The sequence below is a fragment of the Zerene cesonia genome, chromosome Z, assembly GCF_012273895.1.
Source record: "Zerene cesonia ecotype Mississippi chromosome Z, Zerene_cesonia_1.1, whole genome shotgun sequence".
Classification (NCBI taxonomy): Eukaryota; Metazoa; Arthropoda; class Insecta; order Lepidoptera; family Pieridae; genus Zerene; species Zerene cesonia.
In genome coordinates this window covers 8,487,390-8,502,364 of record NC_052122.1, presented here as the reverse complement: position 1 = coordinate 8,502,364, position 14,975 = coordinate 8,487,390, and the positions used below count along the sequence as shown (strand labels likewise).

The 14,975-nt window shown below is 30.7% G+C and overlaps 1 protein-coding gene across 1 annotated transcript; it reads left to right on the top strand.

The window, feature by feature from the left end:
• The first annotated feature begins 243 nt into the window (after window positions 1–243).
• On the top strand, window positions 244–14,457 carry LOC119835520 (major facilitator superfamily domain-containing protein 6). Its single transcript, XM_038360404.1, has 14 exons — window positions 244–379; window positions 1,385–1,462; window positions 2,205–2,343; window positions 3,502–3,721; window positions 4,342–4,513; window positions 5,008–5,222; window positions 5,740–5,953; window positions 6,541–6,638; window positions 6,978–7,134; window positions 7,547–7,731; window positions 7,874–8,129; window positions 8,453–8,664; window positions 9,252–9,444; window positions 13,923–14,457. Exons 2-14 carry the CDS (start codon window positions 1,390–1,392, stop codon window positions 13,997–13,999), a joined length of 2,211 nt encoding a protein of 736 aa, XP_038216332.1. The 5' UTR covers window positions 244–379; window positions 1,385–1,389; the 3' UTR covers window positions 14,000–14,457.
• Window positions 14,458–14,975: the final 518 nt, after the last annotated feature.

Genomic DNA, 14,975 nt, shown 5'->3' with positions numbered 1-14,975 from the left:
AGGCAGTGATGCGACTTTTTTGTTTGCATCGGTACAAGTGATTAAACTAAAAATTTTAAAAAAGTAATAAAATATAACAAATGAAGAAACGCAATTGAATGAAGAACCTATCGGTGATGATTGTCCTCATTACGTAATTGAACAATTTACTCTTAAAATCAGCGTAGTGACATCGTTAGGATGCTCAAGTGAAACACGAAATTTTGACAGATGTCATATAAAATTTACGTTTGTCAAGTTGAGGAAAATTGCATTGAAAACAGGTGCTAAAATAGTAGGCAGTAGCGTGGACGTTCCAAATAAGAGCTAAACTATAATGTACTTAATAATTTTGTAACTTCATATTAAGTAGATGGTGAAATATTAAATGTGTGTTAAGGTGAGATAAACAAAGTGTTTTGATGTGTATTCGTGTATTTATATTTGTAGTAAAATAAATGTTCGTCTTATTGCTTTGCACAATACAGTTTTCATTAACTTTTTTTGATATCCTGGGATGCCTCGTGGAGCCTGGTGAAGAGAACATGTGACTTAATTAATACTAAAGGGTTCCATTGAATTGTGTTAATTCTATTTATTGTACTGTTGTATTCATCTGTGCTAAGTATCATTTTTGAATTGTATTTCAAACAATAAGAATTTGGTAACAACTACAACTTTTAAAGTATTTATTAATTACATCGAATTTAATTACATTAACCAGACTCCAAATTGCAAGTGTAGATTATAAAATAATTTATAAGTTGTACGTAAATTCCAAAAAGTTGCTCTCATAAACAGTTCACTACTAAAATTTACATTAAACCACACATTTGGTTAAATTTTTTATTATATTATTTACAAGTATGTATATATACAAAAAATGGTGAAAAATTTAATTTCAAATATATCAATAAATTATATATTATTATAACAGATAATATTGATACCTTGAAAGTCTTAATACATTTATAATTTCAAACTTAAATAAAACTTCTTTTATTTGTTTAGTCAGAAGAAAGTCTTCTTCTAATTCTCAAATCAATCTCATTTCAATTTCATTCCCTTCTTACCTTCTTCAAAAAACACAATCTATTGTTGAAAAAAGATTTATGATTATCACAATTTTTGAGTTTATCACCAACAGACCGATGTGCAAGGTTTTTTTTTATAATATGTAGTGATTGCCTTTAAATGTATTAATATACACGGACAATCTTGTTTTAAATAGCAGTTCAGACTTAGTCTTTGTTCTATTTACATGTGGTTCACTTCACAATTGGTTATTTGTATGTCTAATGTAAAGACATAAGTTTTGTTGCCAAAATTACATTGCAATTTCTGAGATTTACAAGTAAAATGTGTTATAAAAAAATATTTTCTTAAATGTTCCTCTTTGTTTCAGTCATCATGCTGCCAATGAAAATGAAAATCGATAAGAAGCTTTTGCCAATCAAAGGCCACTTCTTCTTATATAATGCTGGTGAGTAAAATAAAATTACAATAAATAATTTATCTCATCCTAGCGTTAATGTTCAGTAGTTTATACATATTATATGTATGTTGTATTGTGTTAAATGCATTTCAGTCAATACATTTAAATACATATCTATAATTTAACTACTACTGCCAACTAATCTTTCTAAGTAACTTATTGCTTAAATAGTATATCAGTCAGTTTTATCAGAATTCTATTGCAAGTAACCTTTATCTCAGTAATCACCATTTTGTGGGTCATGACTTGAACTGCTATATAGCTATGTTATAGGTATATGACAGTTAGAAGTATATCCATTTTACTACCCTATTGAAATTTAATACATATTGTACAATGATAAAAGATATCTGATTAATCTGTGAATGCTATTCCCAAAAACAAAGTACCAAATGATTTTAATCTTTTGCAAAAAAATTATAATTCATAAATCACTAGCAAACCTGGCGAACTCCGTTTCGCCAATTTTCTTTGCTATAAACCTCACGGAGCCCAAAACCTTTCCAACAAATGCAAAGCTATGGAAATCGGTTCTTGCGTTTTAGAGTTATAGCGTTAGGAAGGAAGATAAATAATCTAACTAATATTAGTTACTATCTAATATCACAGTGCCTAAGAAAGTTAGATTTTATAATTCAGTGGTAAATCAGTACAATATAATATTATGTATGTTTTATGAAAAATGAATGTAACTGTTAAAATTTTGATAAAACATCCTTCGTCTTTTTAGGCACAGCACCATTAGTCCCATATTTGTCGACATATGCTCGTCAATTAGGATTTTCATCTGCCACAGTCGGTCTCATTTATACAATACTGCCAATATTTGGTCTTATTGCCAAACCACTTTTTGGAGTTATAGCTGATAGGTAAGTTCATATTATACTGTATTATGTTTATTTATATTTCAAAATAAGTAAGCAAATTTATAAATCCTTAACATATTAGTTTCTATGTGACAAATTAAATGTTTGGATTCATTGTGGATATTAAAGTTGTGAAGTGTCATATAACATATGCATATGGTCTTAAAAGTAACATCTGGTGATGTGTTAATGATAATTACTTATAATGCAATAAATTTATTAATGTAATGTTACTGTATATATTAAACAACATTTTCTTTATTTTTCATTGGTTGCTCGCCCCATATCTGCTCCGGTAGACTTCTTTTTTAACGTATTAAAAATGTACACTGTTAAAAAGGAGTGGGAACAATAACTAACGTGACTTTCTTTTATATACATGTGAAGAGAAAAGATAATATATAATTTTTCAAATATGCCAATGAAAATCCATCTGTATGTAGCTGAGCATAAGGTTTTTTTTTTTTTTGAAACAATTTTTACTACATTATAGCATACTAACTATGATATATTTCCCTTATCTTGAGATATTGACCTAAATCATGCTAATGTGAAATTTGTATTTAAATAAAGATATTTTATTTAATCAGATCATATAAGTCGAATTCCTCAGTCTGCTTAAGCCGAATCCCATAAGAGTTTCTTATCTTTGTCAAGCACCTGTATAAAATAAACTTTGGCTTAGTTGCTGTGCCATCCGGTTTTGATAATTATATAATTGCCTTGCGAAAGCACCATAGCACCTAGGATGTTATCTTTATAGGGCGAGATTATGATAATTTTATTTTATCAGTTATATATTTACGGCTGGTATAATGCGATTGTATTGTTGCCTATAACTAAATCTTAAATAATGTTTCTTTTTACAATCAATTACATATATGCAGCATACGTAATTGATGTTAAATATAAATTGTTTACAATTCAATTGAGATATAGATTGTTCTATATTTGAAACTATGTTTTAACTTTAAAAACATATCCTGTAATAAATGTTAAATCTATTTCTTTACCATAAGAAATACCTACTCTAAAAGTAATTAATTTTGTTCTTGGAATACTAAAATAAGAATTGAATGACGTCCTATATATGAAATCCAGTTTTGCTTTCTGAGAAAAACACGCCCCGCAAAGTCAGACGCTTTTTTTGTTTTATTACAGGTTTAAAATTCAAAAGCCAATATTTTTATTATTTCAAATAGTGACATTGATCAGTTTTTCGGCTATATACTTTATACCGGAGAACGCGTCTAAATTAACAGCTGAATTAGATTGTGGCGATGGCGCCACAATGCTTAAGAGTTGTTATAAGACCGCTGAAGAAATTGACAGTTGTAAGATTATATCTTTGGGCAATCAAAATGGTACAGCTGAATGTAGGGTACGTATTTTTCTTTTCTATTTATTCACTTTTATATTTCTATTCTATTATTCGTTGAATATTATGAACTAGCGGCCTGACCCAGCTTACGCACCACGCACATACAGACCTTTCTCTTGAATCACACTTTTTATTTTAAAAATAATATATTGTAATAGTTTAAAAAAACTAAAAAACACGCTTTTATCATATTTTGCAAATTGAAAAATGGAATAATTTTATCAAATTAGTGTATTGTCATCGGTCCTCAATAAATCTACAAAGTTTGAACGAAATCTGGCCGTTTAAAGTGGGTCAAAATCGCGCTCAAAGAAGTCGGTTACAAACAAACATACAAACAAACATACAAACAAACATACAAACAAACATACAGGTGAAGCTAATAAAAAGCGTGTAAAAAGTCCACAAAAATCTGTTGCCTAATTTCAAAGATCTAAGCATACACACAAACAGACGGCGAAAAGTGACTAATCTTATATAACATTTTTCTTAACTTTGTATTAGAATAATGAATAATCGGTAAAGTCGTTCTCGACTCGAGTTACCTGTCATAACTCCAGAAATACTTAAGCACTAAGCCATATCATTGTTCCATGTAATACAAACTCGATTTTTTACAGATGAAATGCGATATGACTTCGCCGAAAATGTGGCAAACTGTGTGCGAGCATTGGGACATACCGCAATACTGCTACAGTAATACAGAGAGTATTGAATACACCTCATACGTTAGCAACGTAACACTTAGAGATAAGTGCGCCTACATAGCATCGCACAATGTGACACTTGAAGGTAATTCGAATCGAATAGTTCACAAATTCAATGAACTATAAATTCTTCGAAATCGGCGCACGTGCATTGGCGCGTGATGCTGGAGACAATGATTTTCGTCTTTTATTCACATCTTTTTTCAAGGTTAAATGTACCATTTGTCAAAAATAAAATCTCCAGTTAAATTAGAGACTTGAATCTTACTTAAGAAGTTATTTTCTTAAATACTGTTTATTGATTAATCAATGCGCTTTTAAACATACCTTCTTTCTGTCGCGCGACTTTCGAGTAATAAAATCATACAAACAATTTTTTTTACAAACATTAAAAACAGTTGCCATCTCATATAAGGATAAAAGACCTGAGACATTAGTAAAAATTCTCAAACTGAAATTTTTACTGGATTTTTTGAGTCTATTATTTAGTGAAAATTAAAAAATTAAAAAAGAAAAACAAAACCCGTCATTAAATTACATAACCATACCCAATAAAAAGCCACAATCATTTCATTCCAGGATATAATTTTAAGCCAAGTTGTCGCATCGGCAATGGTTTCATAGACATCAACGAACCTTGCAGTTTGAAGTGTGGCAATCAACAGCTTGCCGGTATTATCGGACAGGATAAGGCGAATATGACGTGCGTTAACAATACTTTGAACTACCGCCTGTGTAATGGAAATACATCCAAAGAGAATGTTGTTGAGATGAACCAGCCTGACCAATGCAAGGTAACATTTATGTTTTGTCTACTAATAAAATAGCCACTGTTTTATTCAAAATTTAGAGGATGTATTTGTTTTAGTTTAATCTCGAGGGAGCTTACTGCAGAGTAAAAAAATACACGAACTATTGTTCTGTAATCTCAAAATTATCTAGTCTGTGTGTGTCTGACAATGTGGTATTGTGGTAGTCGTTTTACATTGGAAATTTATTTCTGTACAAATATACAATGTGTTCAAATGGCTCAATTATATGTGTTTTACATTTTTTATTCCTCAAAAAAGCTATGGATTTGGTACACTATAATTATTAACGGAAATTATTTATATCGACATGGTTATCCATCCCTCATTTCATTGGCATCAAGTTTTAGTCTAGTCGAAAACATAAAATTATGTCACTTCCCAAGACATACCTATATTCTAATCAAAACAGTTTAGTGAACAAGCGAGGCGAGAATACGTAACAGACACTAGTAACTCTCACTTACGATGTAAGAGGGGATAAAAATAATTGGCTTTTCAGGCATCCTGTGAATTGGACAAAGCTCAACCTTGGAAACTAATGGAGATCTGCCTAGGCTGGGGTGCTGACGTCACAAACGCTTGTAAACCAAAAACAAGAGCCGGTGAACATTTACCTGACAATCTGTCGTTTACTGGTGTAGTTCGTTTGTCCAAAACGGTCACTGAACACAACTGTGTGTATCTGCGTTTAGACCATATTGTGATGGACGATGGTAAGTGTGTTCTGTAGTAAATATATGTGTAATAAACACACCTGTGGGTGTGTTTGTCCCACCGTTTTTTAGTATACGAGTAATCTTCATCATCAGCCCATATATGTTCCCACTGCTGGGACACAGGCCTCCTATGAGGGTTCAGACCATAATCCACCACGCTGGCCAAGTGCGGGTTGGCAGATGTCACATGTCGTCGAACTTTTGATTCTCGGACATGCCGGTTTCCTCACGATGTTTTCCTTCACCGTTTTAAGCAGTGGTGATGTTATCTACATGCGCAGATAAATTGAAAAATCAATTTATTTCTTGCACGCTCGCCCGGTCTCGAACCCCGACTAATCGATTTTGAAGTCCGAGGTTCTCACCACTGAGCCACCACTGCACGAGTAATCTTTTAAGTTTTATATAGATTTGAAGATGCAATTTTTGTTTATATATTGACTATTAATCATAACATTATGAAGTTAAAATTTAGGCAATTTACTTCCATACATATTGTTTCAGTATATTACACACATGATATATTGTTCTGATTGTTTCATTGCTATTTATTTGTACTAATACTCTTTTTTTTGGCACTTTAGGCACTATCCACTATCCAGATTGTGTATCGAAAGCTCAATATGAAATGGAGCTTAGTCTATTTCATCCCGCCTGTGAGATCAGTTGTAATAATGCACAGGTTAGTATTTATCACGAGTATTATACTATTATAGTTATTGTAAAATTACTACTATAATATATTTAGGTGTTTTCAAAAAAAATAAAAAGACAGTCCTTGATATGATATTCAAATATAGTCAAAATAGTTATTAATTTATACTTCATATGTCTTGCCAAAAATAAAACAGATGGAATATTCAATTGATAAAATGTTACCCAATAACAGATTGGTTTTCAAAAATATGGTAAACAATGTTTTTCTAATGGTGTAAGAAAAAGTCACATTACAAAAGTTTGTTGCCTAGTTTATGACCAATATATTTGCCTTTATATGCATTCATATATAATTAATTTGCAGATAAATGAATTATTACAAGCTGCAGCAGACAGTACTAGTGAGGAAACTAACCAGTATACGAAACAATTTTGGTTGTTCTTCATGCTTATGCTGATAAGTTGGGTTGGACAAGCTGTCACTGTCACATTTGCTGATGCTATATGTTTCAATTTACTGGGTAAGTGTTAATATAATAGATAAATGTGTCACTTAAATATTAAAAAAAAACTTACACTTATTCATAGTTTATTTTACTCAGATATGGTCTATATAATTCGTTATTAGTATGGCATCGCGATTCGCTACGGTAGATTCTGCGTGAAGTAAAAAATAAAGCCATTGGTTCAATAACATGTGCAAAAATTATTAGTTTTCGAAATACACGCGTGGATAATATTCACCATGCATTATTATGGTCTTTTTTCCATTGAGAAACACAAAACATTGCCCTGCATATGCATATCTGATCTGACCGGATCAGATGATCTTTGTTTTTGTTTTATGAATGTAATTTTTTAAATTTACAGCTGATAAACATAGAGTTTACATGAAAATGTAACCTATAAGTTAAAATATTTAAAATATTTCAGGTACAAGAGTGTCGCAGTACGGAAAACAGAGGCTGTGGGGTTCAGTGGGTTTTGGTCTATTTTCACTATTAACCGGAAGTCTTATAGATGTGTTCAGTGATGGAGCATACAAGGACTACACTATCGCGTTCATCCTTATGTTTGTCTTTATGTGTGGCAGCGTTATAGTATCGTGGTTTGTTAGGGTGAGCTTGCATGTTTAATGATAAAATTAAATTTCTATATATAGATTAAAACTTAAAAAAAATGCACACATTCAAAGATTCAAGACATGGTTTAACTAGATGTTTTTTTTATTTAATTTGGTTTCACTATTGAATTTTTCAGGTGGAATCGACAAAATTCTCAGTGAACATTCTAGCCGATGTTGGATCACTATTGAAATCGTTGCATACATGTGTGTTCATTGCTTGGACCATAGCTGTTGGACTTTGTACTGGGCTGATATGGCAATTCCTCTCTTGGCATATAGAGGATGTAGCCAGGTTGACCTGTGATGGAGCCGACTATATGAAAACACTTCAGGGCCTAGTCAGTGCTATACAGACGTTCTGCGGTGAAATACCGTTTATGTTTCTCTCTGGTGAGCTCAATCTTTTGTATCTGTTAAGTTTTAAGTGGACCAATTTGTACTTTTTTTACCTATTTATGGGACATTGTATAATTAAACTTTGTATAAATATTTTATTGTATATTTTATTTCTAGTTATTTATCTTCTTTCTCTTTCTGTTCATAATATTCACTCACATATATTTCAGATTATATAATTTTATCCTCGTATATGAAGTCTACCTGTTGCGAACAAGCACGAAATTTATTCAATCGTTAAATAAATACATGTATTTTAAATGCATTGAAATGTCGATACTCTTTTTAAAGACTGCATGTAATATCTTTATTTACAGGTTACATACTGAAAAAACTCGGTCACATAAACATGATGACCGTTGTATTGTTCGCTTTTGGGGTCCGTTTCGTCCTTTACTCTGTTGTGACTAACGCCTGGTGGATATTGCCCATAGAAATGCTGCAAGGCATTACCTTTGGCATGTTCTACCCCACTATGACGTCCTATGCTAATGTAGTGTCCCCGCCAGGCACGGAAACCACTGTGCAAGTGAGTATGGAATTTGCGTATCCAGTTATTCCGCTATTTTTAATAAGTTTTCGAAGAAATTTTTCATATGTATTCGTTCGGAGATAGAACATGGATTGTAATATTTCTTAGAAAATATGAATAATATCATTATAGCCTGTTTTACTACTTGCTTTTTGCCTATTACATACTTTACATATCACGTACGATTATTTTCATACATTATTGATAATTTTAAACCCACAAAGCAACAACGAATGGCTGTTACTTATAACACCCAGTTATACATACTTATCACGTTATAAGATTGATATGCCTATATGTGTATATCAAATAGGACGAATCAAATCTTTTTTTTTTCGCAACTGCCTTTATATTTATGTGTGGTATTAAATGAAAGGAAGGTTTTGACTAGTAGAATACTACATATACTATGACAAATTTCAAATCCAAGCTGGCCGCCAACTGAAAACGGGGATGGGTTTATTTATTTATTTCTTGATTATCAAAACCGAATATATAATGAAGCTGTAATTCAGCCGGCCATTAACAAAACGCAAAGTCTTGAATCCTCAACTGGTATATCGTAATTTCATGATCATTTTCAGGGTCTCGTAGGAGCGATATTCGAAGGCATCGGCACATCTTTGGGCAGCTTTATCGGGGGTCGTTTATACGAAACTTACGGGGGCTGGAACACCTTCCGCTGGTTCGGATATGGTGCGTTCGTCGCTTGTGTAGTGCACGCACTCACTCAGTACTTAATTAAGGACAAGCACAGTCATGTGGAACTTAATCAAGGTAAAGAGAGTAGTGTTGAGAATTAGGTTTGGCTGTCATGCCGCCACGATGGGAGGCGTGGGTTGTATAAGTCATTATAGATAACAAAAAAAATTGTCAGTTTCTCTAGAAGTCTTCAATCATTAATAATAACTAGATACACAACCGAGGATGAAAAATATACTCACCAAAATGCCGTTCAAAGAGTTTTCTCACTTTATTCCGACTAATTCATAACGATAAGGTTGAATTTAGTTTGACACAAGTTAACTTAGGCCGTTAATTTTGGTACATTTTGCGAATACGCCTTAAAGTAAAGCTGATAAGCTTGATTTTGCTTTAACATATATTTAGTTCGTCTAGAACTTTATCAAACACCGTTGAAGTTTTAGTTTCATACATGTGTGTTTCAGTTTTGTAGAAGATGTATCTAGTTGTTTTTAATTATCAAAGTTAGATACAAAACAAAGGAAAGAAATACATTTCATTATAATATGACAATAAATCTAAATTATTTACATTCACTGTATTATGTGTTTCGAACATTTACAAGGATGGTGTGGCTTCAAACACAATATTTAAAAATTTACACAAACTATTGGATGTATATTAAAAATTAATTATTGCTTGAATACTCAAATTAACACAGATAGTTGGAAGCTATCTATTGATTCTATCTGATCAAAACTTATGTCCGTAAACTTAATAAAAATTAAACAAAAACAAACAAATTTTGCTTACACAGACTAGCTTGTCTTTTCTTATTATTTAATAGGCTACAAATTACCTACACTACCTACATACCTTTAAGTATATTAAACAACCTCTACTAAGTAATCATATACAATCAAAAGTTTAGTTCAGAGCTGCAGTATTATTTACCAAATCCATCGAATGGCTTGACCTTCTTTTTTTAAATTTTGTATATTTATCAGGTTCGTCTGATAATTGGCATAGCCATATATAGTTCTAAATGATAAGGATGAGATAGAAAACCGTTTGTCGGGTCAGCTAGTAGTATAAATAATAAGTGTCACCGTGCCTTACTTAACATTAAATTTTAAATTGTACTTATGTAGTATCTATGACTGCTTAATTGAATACACTTCGTTAGTAAATATAGTGCGAATACAGACACAATAACGTTATTATCCTGCACTGTCTATGTCTTTTTTGGCACACTGACTCTAATCAGTCTGGAGTTTTTATTCATGACGGATGAGATGTGTTGATGTGAATGTATAATTTTATCTCAACTAAAATAAATTATAATGTACGTAGAAAATTTGCTGAACCCACCTAAAGCACCACTTAGGCTAGTAATTTACATAATATATTTTGGATCAGACATTCCCAGTTTTATATTATGTACAAATTGTTTCATTATCGTGGCGGCATACATTATGTTTCTTAACATTCGCATTAAAATGGACTCGAAACTAGATTTAATTATAGTATTATTACATTAACAAATTTCTTATAGTATTATTTGTAAGTCTAATTATTAGGAGCAATATTATGAGATTTTGCCATAATTATATAACGTAATCCTTGACTGAAGAAGCGTTGATATAAACAAATATCAGTAGATATTGCGGTAGATAAATCTCAGTTGAAAATTGGCATGGTGCACAATATTTTTTCAAAAAACATTTTCAATATTTTACAAACTAAAAAAATATCGCAACAAAACCTGCTTTAGACTATATTTATTTATTTTGTTTTGAATGACAAGCATTATATCGAGGAGGTCAAAACGAATATAAACAGATAATAAATATCTGCAATAAATTTAATATCATGTAATATTTTTATTATTACTATTTTGCTGACGTTACTGATAAGACAAATGCATAAGCGTTGCCATGGTGAAGCTGCACCACTTGTCGCACATACATGAATCGCATATTTCCATCTCAATCCGCAAAATTGATTTAAATAAATTATGAAGTTTCGCGTACTTTATAGTGAAAAGTGATTTCATGTTTTTTTTGTATGTGTTGTACAAACCCATGCATACAAGCACACGTAATTCTTTATCCCTATAAAATAATTGATAAATTTTTGTACTTAAAGCGTTTCTACCGTTACTTGTTTATATCAATGACAGAAACATAAAAAATAATGACACATTTGAAGTAATTTGAACTGTTCAATTGACAGCCAGAACCTCTGAATATAATGTTGTGAAGAATGCATTTATTATTGGTTTACGTTATTTTTGTATTGGCCAACTTTATTAATAACTATTGTGTCATTTGTGGTTATGATTTTAAGTAGACACTACATTAGTCAAAAAACAATTTTTTTCGGCTAAAGATTATGAAAGACAAATAGATGCAATGTTAGCTGGCCTAATTACATTTGTTTAGAAATTTAGATATTAAATGTTATATAATTCCATTGAAACGTACATTTATTTGAACTAAATTCAATTTATGTCGTGTCTTTGACTGTAAAGTATTATGTTACACATCGTAATACGTAATGATAACGCACCAAATAAAACGTTATTTTAAGTTAATTTGAGTATTATATTATAATTGTGATATTTTATTTTTCACGCACTGGCTGTGTTTCCACTTTAGTGTGTAGTAATTTACTGAAAATCTAATTTTCGTTGATATTTATTCATATATAAATAACCTACATGGTTATGCAGGATTTTCAAAAAGAAAAACGTCAATTTTAGTGTGTATAATAAACCTTCTAAATATTTGTACAAACATTGTCTGTAAATAGAACTGATATTAATACGTGTTACTTAGTACTTAAGAACAAATGAAATAATTACCCTGGTATCGAGACTCACCCAAAAACCCAATATTCCATGTCCAATATATGTTAATGATAAATGTTTGTCTTATTTTCTTATGTGCGTGTCTTATGTGTAAGAAATCATTTCATATGGTCTATACTCCATTGTTTATTAAAATATAAATGGGCAAGCCTAGCTCAATATTTGCAGTGCTTTGTAATATAATAATATTTTCGGATTTACACAATATGCTATCATTACTTAAGCAAAAATTTAATAAAAAACATTTTTCATGCTTCAAAAACAGCTCTAATAATCTTTTCAAGCTCAAGGTCAGAAAGTGACAAAAAATGCTCACTGAAATTTGGTTTATGGTGATACAGAATAAAGTAGTGTATAATTTTAAAAGAATAAAGCATATTATGAAAAAGGTTATGCCCATTCATATTCAAAATACATTTTTCGCTACAATTCATTTTATGTTTGTGTCTCTTATCGTCTGGTTGGGTTTTTTGTAATTAACTCGAGTATTCCTGTCCTTATAGTATTAAAATATACAAAACCTTATAAAATAATGACAGGAATTGTGAGAAAGGCTTGGAATTTACTTACTTTGCTCATGAAAAGCTGGATACGACCAGTTCTTTTATATGTTTCATGTAATACTATCCACATTATGTCCCATTTTTGAAGTGCTGTGAATTTTTTCTAACCTTCATACATTTTTACTGTACTTTAAACATTTTTCAGTCACCTGTACACAGGTATGCAATACTGTATGTATCCATTATAGGATTAGGAAAGAGGCATTGTACGTAAGCATTTTATATTATGCCCCGATATTTTGTAATGTGGTGTTTGAGTTCCTTTATATCCCCCATATTTTGATAATATATTTAACTTTTAATAAATATATGTATTTTTAATGAAGTTGAATTGTTATTTTTTATATTTGCCCTCATTGAATTTATTTCAGCACGTGTTATAAAATAATTAATACTACAAAGCAAGTATATTCCAATCTTTGAATAAAATGTTTGTGATATTATGTTTTAATTTAGTTTTAGGTGCTTTTATGTTAATGTTATATGCTTTATTTCATTTAGATTAGACGCTTGAGTGTATTAATATTTAAATTCATTCAAATATACTTCTCATATTCTCATAAGGAAGACCTCTTCTTGTAGTAATATTAATCATGGTAGAATTTTCTATAATTGCTGTACATTGCTTGTATACGGTTGCATGTGGTTATTGTAGATGTCGCTTTTGTGTGTATTTCAACGTGAAATTGTAAATACCGTTAGATTTAAATCTCTGGTAAGCTGTCGAACTAATACCGCTTATAATCCAACGCATTATTTTTCGTCAGAATCTTATAAGTTATCGATGTGAAACCTTCGTATTGTGAAACAAGTATTCGATTAGTGGGTTAAATTTGATTTGGATAGATTAGATTAGATTCGATTTATTTAAATCTACATAGAAATGGATGCCGTCAGAGTCGCCGTATGGCAAACTGCATCTGACGAACTTTTAGAACAAAACAATTTCACGTAGATAACTGCGATATCTTTGCATTTTTAATTTAACGAAAAATAATGCATTAAATTGTAAGGAATACGTTGCGGATCACAATGTTTCGGCAGGTGCAAAGTCGCGAGTTACGTTTTAATCTAACGGTTTTTACAATCTTACGGCGACATGTATAAAGTAATTTTAAAGATAATTGTTATTTCAGGTTATTCATCTGTGATTCACTATGGGCACACCAATGACGCTGTGCATATATTAGACGATCTGGATGGTGAAAGCTAGTGATGTTTTAATTAGTAAATAAGTTCTCAAATCAATTAAATTATGTACTTAGATAATTGTAGAACAATTGCTCTATCTTGCCTTCATTATATACAATGTTATAAAGAACAAAAACAGGAAAACAATGGTTTTTAGCTACTTAATAATAAATATGGCTTCAACATACATAAGAAATAGGGTATGTTGACGCTCAGAGCTAGTTACCATACATAAAGAAGAATGCGAAATACAGATATAGTTACTAAATGTTTTTATTTAAGTGTTTATAGAGTTAACATTATACATTGCTTAATATGTGAAAACTATAATTCAAATGACAAATATTGTATGCAATAGCAGGAAAAAGATGATTTAGACAGAAGATACTGAAATTTGCTCAATTATATTTAGTTAATAAAGTTCTCGGTTAAAATATGAAAAAGTCTTTTATACCATAAATTTTTGTTGGCACAACTAGTTCTATTATATATTTAAAATAGAATTCAAAATGTATAGTTTAAGAATTTTACTAGTTAAATAATATTAATTTATAAGAGTTACTTAAGGACTGATACCTATACCTAATGTACAAAAAGATAACTTGCATTCATAATCAGGAAATTTAAAGTATTATTATTAAAGCGACAATAAATATGGAATTAATATATTGAATTGTTGTTATTATTTACCTACATACATAAATATTTTTCACCTAGTTCATGCCGTAAAATTGTCTCTAATTAAATACATTCTGTGATAAGTTTTACGTATTTTCTTTTTATTCCCATGGTATTGATATGTTTCACCGCGATAAAAAGTAGCCTTTGTCATTGTTTAGCTTCCTATCTCCAAACTCCAACAATCATACTAATCCTACTAATATTATAATACGAAAGTTTGTAAGGATGTGTGTGTGTTTGTTGCTTTTTCACGCAAAAACTGCTGAACCGATTGCAATGAAATTTGGTACGTAGACAGCTGGACAACTGGAATAACA

Coding starts and splice junctions, on each gene's coding strand:
- LOC119835520 (XM_038360404.1), top strand. CDS start 1,390: ATGCTGCCAATGAAAATGAAAATCGATAAGAAGCTTTTGCCAATCAAA. Junction 4,514..5,007: donor GCACAATGTGACACTTGAAG/GTAATTCGAATC, acceptor ATTTCATTCCAG/GATATAATTTTAAGCCAAGT. Junction 5,954..6,540: donor CCATATTGTGATGGACGATG/GTAAGTGTGTTC, acceptor TTGGCACTTTAG/GCACTATCCACTATCCAGAT.